Source organism: Typopeltis vanoorti, chromosome 20 (genome assembly GCF_054136105.1).
Source record: "Typopeltis vanoorti isolate ZY-2024b chromosome 20, IOZ_Tvanoo_1.0, whole genome shotgun sequence".
NCBI lineage: Eukaryota > Metazoa > Arthropoda > Arachnida > Uropygi > Thelyphonidae > Typopeltis > Typopeltis vanoorti.
The window spans coordinates 76,595,445-76,609,712 of NC_143568.1; the positions used below are offsets into that span (position 1 = coordinate 76,595,445).

The 14,268-nt window shown below is 33.7% G+C and overlaps 1 protein-coding gene across 6 annotated transcripts in view; it reads left to right on the forward strand.

The window, feature by feature from the left end:
* Positions 1-14,268, forward strand: part of Hem (Nck associated protein 1 Hem) — a 393,688-nt gene that overhangs the window by 223,025 nt on the left and 156,395 nt on the right. For all 6 annotated transcript variants that reach the window (XM_090409885.1, XM_090409889.1, XM_090409887.1 and 3 more), the window contains one exon: positions 8,157-8,288. In XM_090409885.1, the coding sequence (XP_090266011.1) occupies positions 8,157-8,288 (132 nt within the window). The remainder of the gene's footprint in view (positions 1-8,156; positions 8,289-14,268) is intronic.

The following is a 14,268-nucleotide window of genomic DNA, read 5'->3' on the forward strand; positions in this document are numbered from 1 at the left end:
TATTCAAAACTACACAGCCAGTGATTATGCCATATGCATACCCATTGTCAGGAATATTAATCAGGTGGATGTTAATTGAGACTCATCATTAAGCAAGAACTGAATATATATATATATATATATATTGCAGAGGGATAAGAAGAATATGATCAGCTGCCTGGTAAGCAGTACAAAGCACAAGAAAGTGATCAAGATATGTTCTCAAAATTTAAAAATTTGATTCTGCATAACACTAAATTAGCTATATACAAGACAGTGTTCAAACCAATTTTAACTTATGGTTCTGAGAGTTGGGTTAGAAATAAAACAATTGACCAAAGACTAAAGGCCACAGATATGAGAGTCCAGAGAAAGATTTGGGGCGTGAACAGATGGTTTCAATGGCAATATCATATTAAAAACGAGGATGTTAGGAAAGAACTTGACATTGTTAGCATCCAGGAATGTGTTAGCAGATATAATCTCAGGTGGTATGGTCACTTAAACAGAATGGGAGAGAAAAAATTACCAAAACAAGAGTTCTGTGCGAGGTTGGCAGGAAAAAGACCCAGAGGATGACCAAGATACAGGTGGATTGATACAGTAAAAAGTGGCTTAGAAGACATAAATATAAAATCTGATAATGTTGGGGTCTTGACAGATAACAGATTGATTTGGAGGAAAATTGTTGAGAGGAAATTAGTAATGAGATAAGTTTTTCATGTGTTACTATCATAATATCCTGTACACCCCTTGAAGCTACATTGAGGTGAACAGGTGCCATCATTTGCCTGCTGTTCACCCCACCCACCATATTGTTTGATAATGATATCAGAAAAGAATGTTACATTATTAATATTTGAGAATGTGTGAACATAGTTATTTTGAGATCTTTCTTAAACAGAATGGGATCTTTATTTATTGCTCAGAAAGATCTGGTGAGATCTTTCTGAGCAATAAATACAAAATGGTATATTTAGACAATGACAAACAAGGAAAAGGAGTAGCAGCTATAGTATTCAACACTAAATAAGAGGCTAATCTTCTTGAATAGCAGGCAGTCTCAAGTAGAGTGATGTGGGCAAATGTCACAATGGGGAACTGGACAATGAGATTTATTTGTGCCTATGGTCCCACAGAAGGTTCTACTAAGGTAGAAGTGAATGAATTTTTTGAGGCTTTAGAGAAAGCAACTAACACAATGAAAAATGAAAAGTTGGTCCTTGTTGGGGATCTAAATAGCATAGTAGGAAATGATTATCAGACATACAAAAATGTTTTCAGAAAATTTGGAGAAGACAGCAAAGCCAATAAAAGTGGCAAATGCCTGTTCAATTTCTGCTCAGGACATGGACTGGTTATTACTAACACCATGTTCCAACATAAAAACGTACAAAAATTTTACATGGAGAGAACAGGCAATTAATAAGAAAATTCTCATTGACTATGTTATTGTTGATAGTGATGTTAGGATTTGAAATTGGAAGTGATCACTGTTTAGACTTGAGCTGGATAAAATTGAATTTCATATTGAAAAGAATAACATATAAGAAAGTTTTAAAGTAAATAAAAGTTGAGCAGCTCTCGGGTGTGAACTTTAGACTAAAATACACAAACATTATTCAAGAAAAAAATGAAAGAGTTTGAGTACAGGAACCAAACCTTGGAGATTCAGTGGCAAGCCTCAAAGAAAACACTGATTGATTCAGCCAGCGAGGCATGTGGTGAAGTTGTCTGCAAGAATAGAATAATCAGAATGCATATCAATGGTTCCTGGCAAATAGATTAGTTTGTGCTCTTAGAGAATAGAGAGACAAATGTAAGAAAGCTAAGCACTATATAAAACTAGCTAAACAAAAGTCATGGGAAGACTGGTAAGAACATAGAAACTAAATATCAAGAAGGTGGCAAGATATTCTGGAGGTTGTTGAAGATGCTCAGAAATGAAAGAAAGAGTGCTGTAATACAATTAGAGATGATAAAGGTGACATGCAAACTGGAGAAAAAGATATTCTTGAAATATGGAGTAATTACTTCAAAAATTGTTAAATGAAACAAGTGTTAGCACAATGGTAAAAAAACACTCAACAGGCATGCAGTCAGGAATACATATTCATACTTGAAGTAGAAAAAGCCATCAAAGGTCTAAAATGTGGAAAGGCAGCAGGAACAGATGATATTTGACCAGAAATGCTCACGTATGGAGGTATGAAAGTCTCTACAGTGGCTGCACTGCATAGTTCAGAAGGCCTGGACACAGGGACGAATCCTGATGATTGGAATATAGCTCTCATAGTACCTATATATAAAAATGGAAATAGAACTGAATGTGCGAATTACAGAGGTATTTCTCTACTGAGTGTTCCTGGTAAGATTTATGCAAGTATACTTGAGAAACAGTTGAGAAGGATTGTAGAAGAAAAGCTTGGTGAAGAACAAGTCGGATTCAGGCGAAATAGAGGCTGTCATGATCAAATTTTCACTATACAACAAATAGTTGAGAAATCATGGGAATATAACAAAGATCTGTATTTAATTATTCAAAATTAAGTGGATATTGAATACCGTATTATTTCTTAGCCGAATAAGAAACTCAAAGATAGGAAATCTAATCTAAGAGTTTCATGCCGAATATAGAAAACTATATAAAGTATATATAGTTTCGGCAAGTCCAAGTGTAAACCTGGTAGTGCAATGCCAGGGCAACTCGTAGTAAAGGTGGAGCAAGTTCCGATCACTGTCCTTAATTTTTTCCAATAACGTAAAACACAGCTCCTAGGAGATGTATTACTGTTCTGCATTATGAGAGAAGGTTACTACCCTGACCGGTTTTGATCTTTTTTGAGGGCTCATCAGTTGAGTAGGTAGACCTAGATGTAAATAACAACATTTCAATAGTCAGAGCTTATTTTTTTACTGTACGAGTTGCCAAAAGTTGCACAGATACAATTACTAAAATAAGAGCCAACAGGTTTCACTTTGGCAAAGTAAAATTATTCAAAATTAAGTGGATAAAGAAATAAGCTCTGACTATTGAAACCTTGGTATTTACATCTAGGGACTACCTACTCACTGATGAGACCTCAAGAAAGGTCGAAACCGGTCTGGGTAGTGACCTTCTCTCATAATGTAGAACAGTAATACATCTCCTAGGAGCTGTGTTTTACATTATGGGAAAATATTAATGACAGTGATCAGATCTTGCTCCACCTTTACTACAAGTTGCCCTGGCATTGCACTACCAGGTGTTGGCTTGGACTCGCCGAACTTTATATAGTGTTCTATATTTGGCATGAAATGCTTAGGTTAGATTTCCTATCTTTGAGTTTCTTATTCAGCTAAGAAATAATGTGGTATTCAATATCCACTTAATTTTGAATAATTTTACTTCGCCGAAGTGAAGTCTATTGGCGCTTATTTTAGTAAAAGGATCTGTATTTAAGTTTTGCAGATCTGGAAAAGGCATATAACAAGGTGCCAAGAGAGAAGCTATTCAAACTTCTACAGTTATATGGTGTCAGTGGGGCATTATATCAAGCAATACTTGCAATACAAGTCTTTGAGTTGTATTGTAAGTCAGCAGTTAGAATTGAAGTTAGTACAGGAAGATAGTTTAATATTAAATCTGGTGTCAAACAGGGATGCATATTATCCTCTCTGTTATTATCTATGTGGATCACATTATGAAGGAAAATGGTATTAAAATCATCAAATTTGGAGATGTTAATGTTCAGCTTTTTTGCTGTATGTGGATGATGTTATACTACTGAATAAATCTGCTACAGGTCTGCAAGATTCCCTGGCTAAATTGAATAACTGTTGTAATAGATATAGTATGAAGTTCAGCAATAACAAGACAATGAAAATATCTTGTTATTGCTTATTATGAAAATATCAATTGCATTGTGAATAAAGAACCTATAGAACAAGTGAAACATTTCTGCTACTTAGTCATGATTTTTAGTGAAGATGGTAAATTAAATCTGGAAATAGACAACAGAATCAACAAAATTGGTATGGTAGGAAGTCAACTGAATAAATTTATATGGAATAAGAGAGAAATTAATCAAAACACTAAATTAGCTGTATACAAGACAGTGTTCAAACCAATTTTAACTTATCTTATCTGAGAAATGGATTAGAAGTAAAACACTTGGCCAAAGACTAGAGACCACAGATATGAGAGTCCTGAGAAAGATTAGGGGGGGGGGCATGAACAGATGGCATCATTGGCAATATCATATTAAAAATGAGGATATTAAGAAAGAACTTGACATTATTAGTATCCAGGAATGCATTAGCAGAGCTAATCTCAGGTGGTATGGTCACTTAAACAGAATGGGTGAGGAAAGATTAGCAAAACAGGTGTTCTCTACCAGGTTGGCAGGAAAGAAGACCCAGAGGATGACCAAAATATTGGTGAATTGATACAGTAAAAAGTGGCTTAGAACAGCGCTTCCCAAACTGTGGGCCGTGGCCCCTTTGGGGGCCGTGAAATAATGAAAACAATTGAAAATGTTTTAAGACTAAGTAGGTTTTTTATCTTAAAAAACGTATTTAATTTTTATTATTTATTATTTATTTTTTGTTATTTTTTTATATTTTAATAGAAAAAATCCCACATTGGTGTTGGTTCACAAATTTTGCTTCCTGCGTATTTCGGCGCTTAATGAATATTAGTAAATCTATCCTTATTCATATAAGTTTCATTTCAAAGCAGAAATCTAAGAATTGCAATTTCAAATATTTCACCTGATATTGGTGTAGCAATATTGAAACACATCCATCACATTAAATTGTTATTAAACTTCTTTTTTATGTTTTTAATTCTTTCTTTATTACTAATCGTTTTACGTTTCATGTGCTTGTACTGCAAATGTACAATAACAATATATCTATCTATATAAAAATATGAGATAATGTGCCATGTCAAATGCCATGTCATCTTACATACAGATGCTGAAAATGTAATATTTGCATTTGATTTTTGCAATATTCGCTGTGTATGTTTTGTATTGAATATAAATACAATAAATATTATAATAATATATGTCTATATTATGATTTTTTTTTTTGAGGGGGGGGCCGTGAAATATTTTAATTTTTCCTAAGGGGGCCCTGACATCCAGAAGTTTGGGAAGCACTGGCTTAGAAGACAGAAATATAAGATGTCATAATGTTGGAGTCTTGATAGTTAGCAAACTGATTTGGAGGAAAATTGTAGATAGGAAGTTAGTAATGAAGTAAATTTTCTATCCTCTACACCCCTTGAAGGTACATGGCAGGAATTTGATAATGATGATGATGAACAGAATGGGAGATAAAAGGTATTCAAAGCAAGTGTTTGAAGTAAAAAAAAAAGATATAGATGGGTTATTGTAGTTAGGATCACTTTAGAAGATTACAATGTGGATACTGATCGCATTGGAGATCTGACAAATAATAAACCAGTTTGGAAGAAATTTGATTTTAAACTAATAATGAAATCTTAATTGCAGTGGACTCTCCATAGTATTTGTGATACATTGCAAGGATATGCACTATAAAAATTATTTTGATGAAATTTTATGGTAACATGAAAAAGAACCACGCATGAAATATATTTTGAGAGAGAAATTGATTAGAAAGTAAGTTTTGAGGATTTGACTTCCTTGGTACCTCATAAATGAAAACCTGAACTTTATAGATGGCATGAAATATAGAATAAGCAAAGGCTTAGATAGTCATGGGAAGACTTTAAAAGATATTAAACCATGAGTTCTTTGTAGACATGAAATTTAAGTTAAAGAAGACTTCTAGCAATCTCGTTGAGTGTCTATGGTGAATTATTGCCACAGAATAGACAAACAAATGATAACAGAGAAATAAGAGAAGAATTAAATTTTACAGTCTTAATCTAGAAAAGACTTGGAAGAAGATAGTTCCAAATCAAAAACCAAAAGATTACCACATTATTCTGAATGATGGAAAAGCTTAGGGATCATACTGGGAAAGACTAAAAATGAGGTGGATGTACATTTGACTCTCACTATAGCAAACTTGTAGAGACCATAAGAATAGTTTGTAATACTGATTTTTTTTTTTTTAATAGCACCGTTCTGTACCAATGGGACATTAGTCAAGATTTTCCCTCCTCCCCTTCCATCCACATCTTGTTGACTAAACTGTCATGTGACAAATGTCACATGACAGTCAATGAAAATAGCTCTCCAGCAGTTAACTAGTGTCATTTTCATTTAAGTGAAGTAGAAGCCAAGAAAACAGAAAATTTTCCACTATAACATTATCTGCTGCCTATGAGGAATAATGCAGTTAATCTTTTATCTTCATTTTTTTTACCTCCATTTATCTTGGAGGTGAACATTTCATTAGTCCATGTATGTCAACTGACTTCTTTGATACAGCATGATGTAATTGTACTTCAATTAACCAACCCTTCTATTTATCAGAACTTTCCAATTTGGTTGGATAAATGGTCGATTATGTAAACAGTATAAAATAGCTATTTTTATCAATATCAATTGCTCCAACAGGTCCTTGGGCATTCATGATCTTCCAAGTATCCTTGGATTTTGTAACTATAATTCTAGAATAAGATGTTCAGCCCTATGCCTATAAATATTAATACTTTATATGTAAATTGTATGTTTGTTTTCTTGCCAGTTTTGCCTGATTTCAGGATAAAAAAACCTGAATTTTTGTGGGAAAAATCCTGCTATATCTGTATGCTACTGGCTAACTCACCTTCATTTGAAAAGTTTTAATAAAGGTTCTTGGAAATCAGGATAAATCTGGATTCGAATCTCTAGAAGGGATTCATATCCATATTTTTCCAACAGACAGAAGGCCATAATCAAAACAGACTGAGCTTTAGATGCTCTAGCTATTTTTAAAAATTCATGACCTTCCAAGTATCCTTGGATTTCATAACTATAATTCTAGGATAAGATGTTCAGCCCTATGCCTATAAATATTAATTCTTTATATGTAAATTGTATGTTTGTTTTCTTGCCCAGTTTTGCTTTAAAAAAAAGAGTTGCTACAAATGCATTTACTCATTTTTTATACTGTTTAATTTCAGAAATTTTGCTCATTTAGTTCTGTTGATCATAAACCTCAAGTGGAGCATTGTTAATGACATTTGGACAGTAGCAATAAATCACTGAAATATTGACATTGCATTGGAGAACTGCTTATCTGTTATGTTATCAAAGCTACTAAGACATCACAGAATATTGTAATGGTCATTTCATTGAAGATATGTTCAGTTGATTCATAGCAGCTCCATTGTCAGAACATTGAATATTTCCTTTTATTGCAAAGATCAAGATCTATAAGCACAAAATTTTTTTCTAAGTGGTTTAGAACTGAAGATGAGCTAACTAGTCTTATATAACAGGATTTTCCTCAAAAAAACCCTATGATTTTTAACGTCACCAAAAAAAATAAGCCAGTGATCAGTCTTTTGAAGGCATGCAGATTATCTTTTCATAGCATTAGTTAGTTGTGGTAGGCGATGGAGCATAATATCCTTATAGAAAGACAGTATGTCATACAACACATACACGTGCGCACACACACACACACACACACACACACACACACACACGCGCGCGCGCGCGTGCGCGTGTTAGTGACTAATGCATTTGCCATACCATGAACATATCTTGAAAATTCCATGAAAGGATTGTTTCACATACAAATGTTAGTGACTAATGCATTTGCCATGCCATGAACATATCTTGAAAATTCCATGAAAGGATTGTTTCATACTTTGGAAGACTTCCATTATTTTTACTTGACATTGATTTACTATTTATTAATTTTAATTTAAAATTTAGCAAATAAAAGTAACTGTAAAATAAAATTTAATTTGGCTACTGGTGGAGATTTAGCTGTCCCCCACCTTCCTCAATCTCCAAAGTTAGATAGGGCTAAAATGACCTCACCTACTTCCTATAAGGGATGAAAGGTATTAGCAGATTTTTATTTATGCATAGTTAAATATTTAAATATAAAAGATTAGCATTTATTCTTTAATATGTAAAGCCATAAGAATCCTATATACTATATATTTGTAATCAGTTCTCCTGATTGTGTGTGTGTGTGTGTGTGTGTGTGTGTGTGTGTGTGTGTATTAGCGATACTTATTAATTTTGCTTCTTTTCACTTTGTAGGATGGATAAATTGCACATGGCTTTGACTGAATTGTGTTATGCTATCAACTACAGTACCACAATCCATGTTTGGGAGCATACATTTGCTCCCAGAGAATATCTTACACAGCATCTAGAGAGCCGTTTTAATAAGTGAGTAGAATAAAGTAAGCATTTAGTCATTGTTTATTAATAATATTATGCCAATTGTTAATAATCATCCAATAGTTTATCATGAATGATATTTGTTTACCTTAAAATTCCTACTATATGTTAAAGACATTGCATCTTTTACACACACAAACTTATATTAGCTTTTAATCTGTTAATGGATTAACTACAAAAGAGGTATGATGCATCTAATACTAGATTAACAGCTATTTGACATTTTCTACATAGATAATTTCTACTCGTCATTATTGTTTTAACTCTTGCATAAGGAGGTATCCTTAATGCTTCATAGCACCTGTGGAATATTCTCCTGTTGATCAGTGTTATATATATTAGTTGATTTCTGGGGATATAATTGTAGCAATTTTTTTCATCAAATATTACTTTTAAAATCTTCAGTTGTGATAATCCAATATTATTTGAAACTCCTCACTAAAAATAATATTAAATCAAATATCCATTTGAAATCAAAAACGTCTCTTTCTCTTGCATTTTTGCCTTTTCTCTGGTAGTTCATTTGCAATGTCACTCTTTCAAATACAACACCCTCCTGTATATTTGTTTCATCATGATGATCAAATTCCTGATGCTGAGCACATGTGTGCATGCATGCATACACTGGTCAAAGTGGGGGGGGGGGACACGATTAGTAACCATATGTACCGAACATTTGCTTTCAGAATTTCTAATATACTGTCAATTTTGAGTGTACTATAAAAATATCTGTCTGTCTGTCTATCTATACACACACACACACACATTATAAATATAATAAATCATACTTGACTTATTTTATTAAGTAATTTCTCCAGCATCTCCCTTCTAACCCATTCCAACTTAATACACTCTGATTAGTTGCTTTTAACCTGCATTGCATAGTCGAACTGATACTGATGTCAGCAAGTCAGAGGCATATTTCTTTAATTTGATTTTTGTAGCTATGTAGATTTAAGTGAATTAATTTAGTGCTTGCAGATTTACAGGTTATAGCTAGACAAAAAAAAAAGGACATTAATATGAGAAATATTAAATTAGCAGTTTTAGTGCATTAAGCCCTCAAAATATTGGTCACTTTTGAAATTAAAGCAGGAAAGAACTGCAAATTCATTTAAAATTTGAGTGGCTGGCACATGTGATTTAATTTGTTTATAAACTGTATCTATATGCAGAAATTAAGTAGCTGAAGTAGTAAGCAATTAGGTTGCTCTTATAGAAATATTTAGCTTGCAACATAAAAGATCTTTCAACAAAAATGTCACCATTTTTAGGCATATCAGATTAAGAGTTTGTTGCTTGTGACTTTTTCTTCTTTGAGCACAGCCTACGACACAGACACACATAGTCTGAGACTGAAACTCGTGCATAGAATGTTTTTCATGCATACATGGGGTGGCAAAAATTAGCAGGAATATTTCTCTGAATGGGTGCATACAGGATATTATGACAGTAGTACGTGATAAATTTACATCATTAATAACCACCTGACAACAATTTGCTTCCAAGTTAAACTGCTATCTTTCAGGTCAGATCTTATATTTGAAAGGTTTTTTCATAATGGTCTTTTTCAAATGTCTTTTTCTTATATTTCAAATTTTAACTGCATCAATCCATCTAGATCTTGGTTGTTCTTGGATCTTTTTCCTGTCATCCTTAAATCAAAGACTTGTTTGCTATCCTTTCCTCTCCTAACCCAAATGTCTTAGGAAAATATTGAGAAATTTGCACAAGTAACAATAGTCAAGGACTATTAAATTTCTGCATTTTCAATAATTTAAAAATTACTAATACTTTTTTTTTTTCAAAAAAGAATATAAATGAATATACTTGGAATGGCAGAGAAACAAGATCTATAATTGATTATATCATTACTAATCAGAAACTAGCTCCATGTGCCAGAGATGTACATGTTTACAGAGGAAATTAAATTTTTTTCAGATCATTACTTAGTAGTTACTAAAATAGAAATACTAACAAAACAGAAAAAGGAAGTAATTCTGTTGAACTATGAAATATTTGTAGAAAATGTAAGCAGCAGAAACTAATGTTAATGTTGAAAGAGAGTGGAGTGAACTGTGAGTGATGTCATTAATCAATCTGGTTGCTCTCTTTTGTACTTGTCAGGCATTTTTAGAGAATTCTTAGGAACACCACCCCAAATATACAGTATTCAGTGACTGAATGGATCTCTTACAAGTTGATAGCAGTTCAGAGAAAGCAACACTTTCAGCAGAAAGAGAAAATCTAATCTCTTTGATGTCAAGAATGTGATATTGATAATATCTTTCTCCTAAGAAAGATTGGAAGTTATAACTTTACCAAGAAGATAAATCTCATGTAAGATGGAATTGTATAGCAACAAGGTTCGCATACATTAACAAGATTTATGAAATCCCCACTGAAGATAAAGTGATTCAGAGACTCGAATTTACAGTTGTAAAAGTTGATATTTTGGAAGTGTTGTTGATTATGTATTGTGAGGTTTGTAAAATGAGAACAAGGAATGCAGCATACTATCATTTAGCATACCTGTGGAATGGATTTGCAGTCACCTGGAGAAGGGCATTTATATATAAACGGAAGAGACCATTGTATCATTGATTTAGTTTTTGGTGTTACCACAGGTCTAGCTCCAACTGCTGAGATAATCTTGATGGACCTGTGTTTCACTCAGGATTTCTCCATGAGTGCAGGTCACAAAGATGCCTCCAATGATCTCGATCTTGAGCCTCTCTCTCTCTCTTCCATGTTATACCCATAGATTTCACTAGTGGATCTTCCCATCTTGTAGGTGGTCTTCCTGGTTTTCTCTTTATTCTTGGTTGCCAGTTGAGTATTCTATATATATCCATCTGTTATCCCTGATTCTGGTCATGTGACCTGTCCATCTCATCTTGTTTTCGTATACTGCAGTTACCACATCTTTTATGCCTGATCTCTTTCTTAGTTCTGTTTCTAACATGTTCCATTTTGCTGATGTTACAAATCCTATGTTCTATTGATGCTGAGTTATTCTGAGAGTCTCTTCTTCTTCTTCTCTTGTCGTGTTCCATGTTTCTGATCCACATGTGAGTGATGGAAGAGTGTCACTATTAAATAGTTTTGCCTTTGCAGAGATGTCAAGATTTGGATCAGTAAGCCTTTCTTTTTTCTGAATGATAGCTATGCAGCTTTCTTTCTTTTTGCTAGTTCTTCAGATAAATCATTATTCATTTTTATTGTTTGTCCCAAGTAATTGTAGGAGTCGACTTGTTCTATAGGGATGTTATTAATATAGGTGACTGTCAATTGTGTAGATGTTTTTGATCCATTTTGTTTTTTCTAGATTCATTTCTAAGCCCATCTTACTGCTGGTTTGTGTATATTTTTTCACCCATTTCTTCTAGGTCTTTTGGGTTGTGGGATATCACTACTAGATCATTGGCAAACATAAGGATTTGTAGTTTTTCACCATCTATGCTTATTCCTCTGTTTAGGTCTATTTTTTTCAGAATGTATTCTAAAGTGCAGGTAAATAGATTTGGGGAGATCACATCACCTTGGCAGATCCCTCTCTTTATATCTATATTTATAGGTTGATCAAATAGGGTTATTTGTGTGGTCTGATTTTTGTTAATTTTTTTTATCATGCCGATGTAAGTTGGGTCGACATTTACTTCCAGTAAGTTACTGATGACTGCATTGTGTTCTATGGTATCAAATGCTTTTTTAAAATCAATAAAAAGGAAGCATAGAGGGGATTCAGTATTCTCTGCATTTTTCTGTTAGTTGTGAAATGACCTGGATATGATCTATTGTGGAGAAGCCTCTTCTGAATCCTGCCTGCTCTCTACTGGAGTTGTCTTCAAGAGTGTTTTGGATTCTGTTCATGATTTTATATATGTGAGAGAGAAAATATAATGAATAGAAGTATGGTTTTTGAGGTCTTCCATTCCTCTGGAATCTTTCTTTCTTTGAAGTATCACATGAATCTGGAAGCCAAGACTTTGAAAATAATTGGTCCACCTTGTTGGATTTCTTCAGCCTTAACATGATCAAGTCCTGAGGCTTTACCTTGACTCATTTTCTTAAGGGCATGTTCTGTTTCTTCTGGAAGTACATCTGGTATATTGCTTGGTTTTGGAATAATAGGTTCTGAGACTTGGCACTTAGTTGCATAAAGATCATTATAAAAATTCTGCACAATTTATTCTATCCTTTTTCTATTAGTATGGTTTTCTCCATTTTGATCATGTAAAGCAGATGGAATTGACTGTTTAAAATCTAAGCCTTTCTCTATTTTTTTCAGGCTGGTTTTTGGCCTGCACTGCTTCTCTTAGTTTTTGCATCCTGAAAGCTTTGTAGTCTTCTAGAATTCTTTTCCTTAGTAACTTACAGATAATTTTGCATTCTAGAAAATTTTAGAAATCCTTCAGATTTCTTCAGTTTTCTCTTTTTCAGTAGTTCTATAGTTTGAGGTGAGAGTCGTTCTCTTTTCTTTTGTTTCACAGGAATTTCTGATTTTTTCTTGCACTTGTTGAATTTATTAATAAAGTCAATATAGTCATCATTTATATAACAGTCCTTAATAGTCCATTCAGTCTCTTCTATGTAGTTCCTGAACTTGTAGTCTATTTGTTTGGGTTGTCTTTTGTGGTTTGATATTGCTCTGATATGTTGTTCTTTTTTGTGGTCTATTCTTATAATGGCTCTGAGAAGTCTGTGGTCAGAATCTATGTTGAAGTATGTTTCGCGTATTGTACCAACATTTTGTACCAGTCTTTTACAGTCTGTTAAAATGTAGTCAGTTTCATTTTTTGTGTCTCCATTCGGTGATTGCCAAGTCCATCTTCTTCCTGGGCGTTTGTTGAAAAAAGTGTTCATGATAAAGAGTTGTTCAGCTGCAGCAAATTCAGCTAATCTCTCTCCTCTTCTATTTCTTTCTCCCAGGCCATTTGGACCTATAAACTTTTCGTTTTCTTTTCCACATCCTATTTTGGCATTAAAGTCACCACCAACGAATGTGTATATACTTGTAATTTGATGCCTGTTCGAGATTCATGTAAAAATTTTCTATTTCTTGATTATCAGCTACAGATGTTGGAGCATAGCAGGATATTAATTTTATTGTTCTCTGTTCCAATTAGGAGTACACCTATTCTTTCAGATATGATGTTACAAGAAAGGAGTGACTTGGTGAGCTTAGATTTAACAATGAAGCCCACTCCACCTTGCTTGCCATTGTTTGAGGATGCTCCAAAGAGTATCTGTGAGCCATTGTACCATCTTGCTGTCAGTTCTTTCAATCTTTTTGTTTCATTCACTAACAGGATATCTAAGTTGCTATTGGTTAGTTCTTTGATTAATAAATCTATTCTGTAGTCTCTTGCTAAAGCTAGAGTATTAAGGGTACTGATTGCCATTTTCATAGATTTAAGAGGCAGCCTGTTTTCATCTGTGAGATTCTTAGCACCCTTGGCCTCACTCGGTGCCTTACTGCCACTGCAGAAAGGTGAGTGTGGGCTGTGCAGGACTTGAGGCTATTTCTCTTGCTGCAGTAGTGGCATCTTTACTATGGTCGCATATACACTTCTCCTGACCAGGGTTCTGAAGTGTTTGCCAGAGCTCTGTTAGTGGTGTTGGGTCTAGGTCCAATAATGATTAGGATTCTCAACACCCAGCAGGGAGGTAGAGTTGGACTTTGCACTCCAAACTGCATAGATCAAAATTGAAACCAGTCCGGATAGTGTGCTCTTTTGTTGTGGGCAAACTTTTGTTTGCTCAAGCTTGGGTAAAGGATAAAAAAAATATAATTTCTGTGAAGTATGATTTACTAATGTCAGTGTTATTTTTACCATTGATGCATGTTAGTCAGCCTGATATTCAAGTGATTATATCTCCTCCTGAGTATAATATAACTCTAGTATGCCAATTCAGATATCAATTTTATGTATCTTTAAGTAAATCTTTGTTTTGCTGTTTGAAT